The sequence below is a fragment of the Neomonachus schauinslandi genome, chromosome 3, assembly GCF_002201575.2.
Source record: "Neomonachus schauinslandi chromosome 3, ASM220157v2, whole genome shotgun sequence".
Lineage (NCBI taxonomy): Eukaryota > Metazoa > Chordata > Mammalia > Carnivora > Phocidae > Neomonachus > Neomonachus schauinslandi.
In genome coordinates, this window is record NC_058405.1 from 118,603,408 (window position 1) to 118,613,330 (window position 9,923).

Consider the following 9,923-nt stretch of genomic DNA (forward strand, 5'->3'; position numbering starts at 1 on the left):
ATTTATTTATTTATTTATTTATTTATTTATTTATTTATTTATTTATTTATTTATTTATTTATTTATTTATTTATTTATTTATTTATTTATTTATTTATTTGACAGAGAGAGAGAGAGCCAGAGCAGGAACACAAGCAGGGGGAGTGGGAGAGGGAGAAGCAGGCTTCCCGCGGAGCAGGGAGCCCGATGTGGGGCTCGATCCCAGGACCCTGGGACCATGACCTGAGCCGAATCCCAGGACCGTGGGACCATGACCTGAGCCGAAGGCAGATGCTTAACGACTGAGCCACCCAGGCGCCCCATATATCACAAGATTTATGTACCTCCTAGTACAGGGAAAATATTTTAGCCATTTTTATTGCAGAAATTGCCATGATTATACTTTTTAGCCTTTTTTTGCCATGCTTTTTGTATAGATAGAGTAGTATCACCTAGTTAAGAGTGATTAGTAAGATTACTTACAGTAAAATTTTGTTAGGATCTTACCACCCAACTTGATTCATTTCTCTTATTTGAGTTTCAACCTATGGTTCATAAAATATCTTTCTTTTGAGAGTTTCTCTACAACCACAAAACCTAAAGAGCCTATGAAACTGGGTCGAACATTCTGTGCAACCAATAAATGTAATTCCAAATTAACATTTTCATTTTATTTCAAGATTCTTCCATAATTTAAACATCCCCATGTCAATCTTCCTACTGGTAGTAATTAAGGACAAAATAACTGCCCTCAGGATATTCTTATTTATGTATGAGAAAAGAAGTTTCATATGAGTCAATACAAGATATTCATAAAGTCCATTTGTTTAAAGAAGACTTCTCAATATAAGAAATAGAAGACCATCATTACTATACTTCAAGTTAAAACTACTTTACAATGTTTAGAATAAAGTAGTTACCTATATCTTCCCTTCATCAATATATGGTAAATTTTTATTTTGTTTTACATCACATCTTTCCCGTTTCTCTTAATTTTTACTTCAGTGAAATATTCTTTAACTTTTTTTTCCATCTATTTTTAGTCCTATCTATGAAATACAATATATATTACTATCATATCTCTATTACTTACATACATTTATACACATCTGAAATACTATATATGAACATATTATTATTACATCTTTCTTTTACTCACATATATTTTCTGAAGAAAGTATAGCATCTATATCAGCTAGCTACTGCCATGTAAGAAAATCACTTCAAAGCACACATTTCTGCAAGTTGGCTGGAGAGTTTCTCCTGTCATACATATATCTTTGGGTTGGTAGCTCTGCTAATCTTTACTCATTTGTCTTTATGTTTGAAATTCAGCTGACTGATATCTGCCTTTAAGTTTCTCCTCTTGGAGGTGGCAGTGTTCCCAGGGAAAGAGTGGAAGCAAGCAAGCATGCAAACAGTCTTGAGGCCTGGGATGGACACTCATAAGTCATTTCCACCATATTCTACTTGCCAAAACAATTCACAAGGCCAGCCAAGATTTAAAAAGTGGAGAAGAAGATTTTACTTCTTGAAAGGCAGAGCTATAAAATCACACTACTTTTGAAGAATTGGATAAAGAATTAGGGGGAAAATTAGAGCCATTTTTAGGTAATCTACTACATTTTCCATTAGTACACACCACATCATTCTATCTTGTTCACCATTGGTTTTTTTTCTTTATTATGTTATGTTAATCACCATACATTACATCATTAGTTTTTCATGTAGTGTTCCATGATTCATTGTTTGCATATAACACCCAGTGCTCCATGCAGAACGTGCCCTCTGTAATACCCATCACCAGGCTAACACATGCCCCCAACCCCCCTCCCCTCTAGAACCCTCAGTTTGTTTTTCAGAGTCCATAGTCTCTCATGGTTCTTCTCCCCCTCTGATTCCCCCCCTTCATTCTTCCCTTCCTGCTATCTTCTTCTTCTTCTTTTTAAACATATAATGTATTATTTGTTTCAGAGGTACAGGTCTGAGATTCAACAGTTTTACACAATTCACAGGGCTCACCATAGCACATACCCTCCCCAATGTCTATCACCCAGCCACCCCATCCCTCCCACCCCCCCACTCCAGCAACCCTCAGTTTGTTTCCTGAGATTAAGAATTCCTCATATTGGAGGGCGGAGCAAGATGGCGGAGGAGTAGGAGGCCTGGATTTTGTCTCCTCTCAGGAATTCAGCTGGATAGGGATCAAACCATTCTGAACACCTACAAACTCAACAGGAGATCAAAGAAAAGAATAGCAACAACTCTCTCATCAGAAAAGCGACCACTTTCTGGAAGGTAGGACGTGCAGAGAAGTGAATCCGAAGCGATATTTGGGAGGATAGACGGCAGGGGAGGGGCCTCCGTCCGCCGCTTCTGGCAAGTGATAGAGCCGCGGAGCACAAAATCGGAACTTTTAAAAGTCTGCTCCGCCGAGGGACGTCACTCTGGTGGCTAAGCGGGGGGTGGAACCCTCCGGGACAGTGTGGTCTCAGGACCCTCGGGGTCACAGAAAGACCGGGGGTGCCTGAGTGTGGCAGAGCTCCCAGGTAACGGAGCAGGGAAGTCGGCTGCAGAGGCGGAGCCCAGGTGCGGGCTCTCAGCTCGGGGTTGCCATAAACTGTGATCCGCGGCACAGTCGGGCCCCTGCTCCTCCAGCAGGGACCCAACAAGCGGCAGATCCGGGGAGACTCACCTTCCTCCCCCGGGAGGAGCCGCGCGGGAGTGCACCGCAGGGATCTGCTGGGTTTGGAGACTCTACCCGGGGTCAGGTGCCAGAGATAGAAACGCGCGGTCACAGGCCGGGTGAGCACGGAGTGCAGCCGGAGACTGGGGAGACGGGAGTGACTGACTGCTTTTCTCTGGGGACTCACTGAGGAGCGGGGCCCCGAGTTCTCGGCTCCTCCGGGGCGGAAATTGGGAGGCGGCCATTTTCACTCTCCGCCTCCAAAGCTGTACGGAAAGCTCGCAGGGAACAAAAGCTCTGGAGAGGAACCCGAGCAGATTACTTAGCCGGGAGGGGGCAAGGGCGGGGCAATTCCGCCTCCGGCAGAGACATTTGGAAACCACGGCAACAGGCCCCTCCCCAGAAGATCAGCGAGAACAGCCAGCCAAGACCAAGTTTACCGATCAATGAGAACGGCAGAACTCCAGTGCTAGGGGAATACTGCACATAGAATGCATGGCTTTTTTTACCATGATTCTTTAGTCTTTCAAAGTTAATTTTTAACTGTCTTTTTTTCTTTTCTTTTTTTTTTTTTAATTTTTCTTTTTTCCTTTTTAAACCAACATCTTATCAATCCCTTTTTTTGAAAAAAAAAAACATTTTTATTTTTCATTTTTAGAGTCATATTCTATCCCTTCATAGTAGTTATCCGTATCTTTGGCATATATATATAAGTTGTTCTCTCTTTAAAATTTTGAGATAGTCTCTTCTAACAGATTAAAATATACCCTAAATCTCTAGTATATGGTGTTTTCTATTCCCCTGCCTGATCACATTCTCTCCCTTTTTTTTTCTTTTTTCTTTTTTTAAATCCTCTTCTTTCTTTTTTCAAACAACTTCTTATCAATTCCTTTTATGAAATTTTTTATAATTTCCATCTTTACAGTCATATTCCATCCCTTCATCATATCAACCCTTATTTTTGTACATATATAAGTTTTTCTTTCTTTAAAATTTTGGGAGGCACTTTCTTCTAACAGACCAAAATACACCCCAAATCTAGTGTGTGGCACTGATCTATATACCAGCCTGATCATATTTGATCACATTCTGGTTTTTTTTGTTGTTGTTTTGTTTTGTTTGTTTTTATCTTTATCTTTTTCTTTTTCTTTTTTTTCTTTCTCTTTTTTCTCTCTTTCCATTTCTTATTCCACTGCTTCAGGTCTTTTCTGATTGGTTTAGAGTATATTTTCTGGGGACATTGTTACTCTGCTGGCATTTTGTTCTCTCATTAATCTATTCTCCTCTGCACAAAATGACAAGATGGAAAAAATCACCTCAACAAAAAGAACAAGAGGTAGTACCGACTGCCAGGGACCTACTCAATATGGACATTAGTACGATGTCAGATCTAGAGTTCAGAATCATCACTTTAAAGATACTAGCTGGGCTTGAAAAAAATATGGAAGTTATTAGAGAAACCCTTTCTGGAGAAGTAAAAGAATTAAAATCTAACCAAGTAGAAATCAAAAAGGCTATTAATGAGGTGCAATCAAAAATGGGGGCGCTAACTGCTAGAATAAATGAGGCAGAAGAGAGAATCAGTAATATAGAAGACCAAATGATGGAAAATAAAGAAGCTGAGAAAAAGAGAGATAAACAACTACTGGATCACGAGGGCAGAATTCGAGAGATAAGCGATACCATAAGATGAAACAACATTAGAATAATTGGGATCCCAGAAGAAGAAGAAAGAGAGAGGGGGCAGAAGGTATATTGGAGCAAATTGTAGCAGAGAACTTCCCTAATTTGGGGAAGGAAACAGGCATCAAAATCCAGGAGGCACAGAGAACACCTCTCAAAATCATAAAAATAGGTCAACACCCCGACATCTAATAGTAAAACTTACGAGTCTCAGAGACAAAGAGAAAATCCTGAAAGCAGCTCGGGAGAAGAGATCTGTAACCTACAATGGTAGAAACATTAGATTGGCAACAGACCTATCCACAGAGACCTGGCAGGCCAGAAAGGACTGGCAGGATATATTCAGAGCACTAAATGAGAAAAATATGCAGCCAAGAATACTATATCCAGCTAGGCTGTCATTGAAAATTGAAGGAGAGATAAAAAGCTCCCAGGACAAACAAAAACTAAAGGAATTTGCAAACACAAAACCAGCCCTACAGGAAATCTTGAAAGGGGTCCTCTAAGCAAAGAGAGACCCAAAAAGCAACATAGACCAGAAAGGAACACAGACAATATACGGTAACAGTCACATTACAGGCAATACAATGGCACTAAATTCCTATCTTTCAATAGTTACCCTGAATGTAAATGGGCTAAATGCCCCAATGAAAAGACACAGGCTATCAGACTGGATTAAAAAACAAGACCCAGGGAGAAGTCCTGCTACAACAACAATGGCTGTCACTGCATTGGCCGCTCGGGTGCGGCTGGGCGTGTGGGGCGTTAGGGCCCTAGAAGCCCGAGGCTTCAGCTCCGAACGGTCAGACTCCGGCGCGGGCTCGATCCGGGAGGCAGGTGGGGCCTTCGGAAAGAGAGAGCAAGCTGAAGAGGAACGATACTTCCGAGCACGCACTAAAGAACAACTGGCAGCCTTGAAGAAACACCATGAAGAGGAAATCACCCATCATATAAAGGAAATTGAATGTCTGCAGAAAGAAATTGAGGGGCACAAGGAGAAAATCAAACATCTAAAACATGATGATGATGATTAAACATACACACTTCCCATAGCATAGCTACATATCATTGCCCACTTCTATGGAAGCATAATACTGGTTTTATTAATATCTATCTGTGTGCTGCCAACAGATTATAATAAATTGTCATCAGTGAAAAAAAAAACAAAAAACAAGACCCATTGATATGCTGTCTGCAAGAGACTCATTTTAGACCCAAAGACACCCCCAGATTGAAAGTGAGGGGGTGGAAAACCATTTACCATGCTAATGGACACCAAAAGAAAGCTGGGGTGGCAATCCTTATATCAGACAAATTAGATTTTAAACAAAAGACTGTAATAAGAGATGAGGAAGGACATTATATCCTACTTAAAGGATCTATCCAACAAGAAGATCTAACAATTGTAAATATCTATGCCCCTAACATGGGAGTGGCCAATTATATAAGGCAATTAATAACAAAAGCAAAGAAACACATCGACAACAATACAATAATAGTGGGGGACTTTAACACTCCCCTCACTGAAATGGAAAGATCGTCTAAGCAAAAGATCAACAAGGAAATAAAGACTTTAAATGACACATTGGACCAAATGGAGTTCACAGACATATTCAGAACATTCCATCCCAAAGCAACAGAATACACATTCTTCTCTAGTGCCCATGGAACATTCTCCAGAATAGATCACATCCTAGGTCACAAATCAGGTCTCAACAGGTACCAAAAGATTGGGATCATTCCCTGCCTATTTTCAGACCACAATGCTTTGAAACTAGAACTCAATCACAAGAGGAAAGTCGGAAAGAACTCAAATACATGGAGGCTAAAGAACATCCTACTGAAGAATGAATAGGTCAAACAGGAAATTAAAGAAGAATTAAAAAGAATTCATGGAAACCAATGAAAATGAAAACACAATTGTTCAAAATCTGTGGGATGCAGCAAAGGCAGTCCTAAGAGGAAAGTATAAAGCAATACAAGCTTTTCTCAAGAAACAAGAAAGGTCTCAAATACACAACCTAACCCTACACCTAAAGGAGCTGGAGAAAGAACAGCAAATAAAGCCTAAACCCAGCAGGAGAAGAGAAATAATAAGGATCAGAGCAGAAATCAATGAAATAGAACTAAAAGAACAGTAGAACAGATCAACGAAACTAGGAGCTGGTTCCTTGAAAGAATTAACAAGATTGATAAACCCCTGGCCAGACTTATCAAAAAGAGAAGAGAAATGACCCAAATCAACAAAATCATGAATGAAAGAGGAGAGATCACAACCAACACCAAAGAAATACAAACAATTCTAAGAACATACTATGAGCAACTCTATGCCAGGAAATTCGATAACCTGGAAGAAATGGATGCATTCCTAGAGATGTATCAACAACCAAAACTGAACCAGGAAGAAATAGAAAACCTGAACAGACCTATAACCACTAAGGAAATTGAAGCAGTCATCAAAAATCTCCCAACAAACAAAAGCCCAGGGCCAGATGGCTTCCCAGGGGAATTCTACCAAACATTTCAAGAAGAATTAATACCTATTCTTCTGAAACTGTTCCAAAAAATAGAAATGGAAGGAAAACTTCCAAACTCATTTTATGAGGCCAGTATTACCTTGATCCCAAAACCAGACAAAGACCCCATCAAAAAGGAGAATTACAGACCAATATCCTTGATGAACATGGATGCAAAAATTCTCACCAAAATACTAGCCAATAGGATCCAACAGTACATTAAAAGAACTATTTACCACGACCAAGTGGGATTTATCCCTGGGCTGCAAGGTTGGTTCAACATCCGCAAATCAATCAATGTGATACAATACATTAACAAAAGAAAGAACAAGAATCATAGGATCCTCTCAATAGATGCAGAAAAAGCTTTTGACAAAGTACAGCATCCTTTCTTGATCAAAACTCTTCAGAGTATAAGCATAGAGGGTATATACCTCAATATCATAAAAGCCATCTACGAAAAACCTACAGCGAATATCATTCTCAATGGGGAAAAACTGAAAGCTTTCCCCCTAAGGTCAGGAACGCGGCAGGGATGTCCACTATCACCACTGCTATTCAACATAGTATTGGAGGTCCTAGCCACAGCAATCAGACAACAAAAAGAAATAAAAGGCATCCGAATCGACAAAGAAGAAGTCAAACTCTCACTCTTTGCAGATGATATGATACTTTATGTGGAAAACCCCAAAGACTCCACCCCAAAACTGCTAGAACTCATACAGGAATTCAGTAAAGTGGCAGGATATAAAATCAATGCACAGAAGTCAGTGGCATTCCTATACACCAACAACAAGACAGAAGAAAGAGAAATTAAGGAGTCGATCCCATTTACAATTGCACCCAAAACCATAAGATACCTAGGAATAAATCTAACCAAAGAGACAAAGGATCTGTACTCAGAAAACTATAAAATACTCATGAAAGAAATTGGGGAAGACACAAAGAAATGGAAAAACGTTCCATGCTCATGGATTGGAAGAACAAATATTGTGAAGATGTCAATGCTACCTAGAGCAATCTACACATTCAGTGCAATCCCCATCAAAATACCATCCACTTTTTTCGAAGAAATGGAACAAATTATCCTAAAATTTATATGGAACCAGAAAAGACCCTGAATAGTGAGAAGAATGTTAAAAAAGAAAAGCAAAGCTGGTGCCATCACAATCCCGGACTTCAAGCTCTATTACAAAGCTGTCATCATCAAGACAGTATGGTACTGGCACAAAAACAGACACATAGATCAATGGAACAGAATAGAGAGCCCAGAAATGGACCCTCAACTCTATGGTCAACTCATCTTTGACAAAGCAGGAAAGAATGTCCAGTGGAAAAAAGACAGTCTCTTCAACAAATGGTGTTGGGAAAATTGGAGAGCCACATGCAGAAGAATGAAACTGGACCATTTCCTTACACCACACACAAAAATAGACTCCAAATGGTTGAAAGACCTCAATGTGAGACAGGAGTCCATCAACATCCTAAAGGAGAACACAGGCAGCAACCTCTTCGACCTCAGCTGCAGCCACTTCTTCCTAGAAATATCGCCAAAGGCAAGGGAAGCAAGGGCAAAAATGAACTATTGGGACTTCATCAACATAAAAAGCTTTTGCACAGCAAAAGAAACAGCCAACAAAACCAAAAGACAACCGACAGAATGGGAAAAGATATTTGCAAATGACATATCAGATAAAGGGCTAGTATCCAAAATCTATGAAGCACTTATCAAACTCAACACCCAAAGAACAAATGATCCAATCAAGAAATGGGCAGAAGATATGAACAGACATTTTTCGGAAGAAGACATCCAAATGGCCAACAGACCCATGAAAAAGTGCTCAGCATCGCTCGGCATCAGGGAAATCCAAATCAAAACCTCAATGAGATACCCCCTCACACCAGTCAGAATGGCTAATATTAACAAGTCAGGAAACAACAGATGTTGGCGGGGATGCGGAGAAAGGGGAACCCTCCTACACTGTTGGTGGGAATGCAAGCTGGTGCAGCCACTCTGGAAAACAGTAGGGAGGTTCCTCAAAAAGTTGAAAATAAAGCTACCATATGACCCAGCAATTGCACTACTGGGTATTTACCCCAAAGATACAAATGTAGGGATCCAAAGGACTACATGCACCCCAATATTTATAGCAGCAATGTCCACAATAGCCAAACTTTGGGAAGAGCCAAGATGTCCATTGACAGATGAATGGATAAAGAAGAAGTGGTATATATATATACAATGGAATATTATGCAGCCATCAAAAGGAATGAGATCTTGCCATTTGCAACAACGTGGATGGAACTGGAGGGTATTATGTTGAGTGAAATAAGTCAAACAGAGAAAGACATGTATCATATGATCTCACTGATATAAGGAATTCTTAATTGCAGGAAACAAACTGAGGGTTGCTGGAGTGGGGAGTGGGGTGGGAGGGATGGGGTGACTGGGTGATAGACACTGGGGAGGGTATGTGCTATGGTGAGCGCTGTGAATTGTGTGAGACTGTTGAATCACAGATCTGTACCTCTGAAACAAATAATGCAATATATGTTAAGAAAAAAAAAAGAAGAAGAAGAAGAAGGTAGCGGGAGGGGAAGAATGAAGCGGGGGAAATCTGAGGGGTAGACGAACCATGAGAGACGATGGACTCTGAAAAACAAACTGAGGGTTCTAGAGGGGAGGGAGGTGGGAGGATGGGTTCGCCTGGTGGTGGGTATTGAGGAGGGCACATTCTGCATGGAGCACTGGGTGTTATGCACAAACAATGAATCATGGAACACTTCATCTAAAACTAATGATGTAATGTATGGGGATTAACATAAGAATAAAAAAATTAAAAAAAAAATTAAAATAAAAAAAAGAATTCCTCATATCAGTGAGGTCATATGATACGTGTCTTTCTCTGATTGACTTATTTCGCTCAACATAATACCCTCCAGTTCCCTCCACGTCGTTGCAAATGGCAAGATCTCATTCCTTTTGATGGCTGCATAATATTCCATTGTATATATATACCACTTCTTCTTTATCCATTCATCTGTCAATGGACATCTTG

General features: G+C 40.2%; 1 protein-coding gene across 1 annotated transcript; it reads left to right on the forward strand.

Annotated features, from left to right (window-relative positions):
- The first annotated feature begins 5,049 nt into the window (after positions 1–5,049).
- On the forward strand, positions 5,050–5,495 carry LOC123324301 (ATPase inhibitor, mitochondrial-like). The gene has a single exon (XM_044913297.1). It carries the CDS (start codon positions 5,065–5,067, stop codon positions 5,380–5,382), a length of 318 nt encoding a protein of 105 aa, XP_044769232.1. The 5' UTR covers positions 5,050–5,064; the 3' UTR covers positions 5,383–5,495.
- Positions 5,496–9,923: the final 4,428 nt, after the last annotated feature.

Bases quoted from the DNA above. Each gene is read 5' to 3' on its own strand.
- LOC123324301 (XM_044913297.1), top strand. From the start codon at position 5,065: ATGGCTGTCACTGCATTGGCCGCTCGGGTGCGGCTGGGCGTGTGGGGC.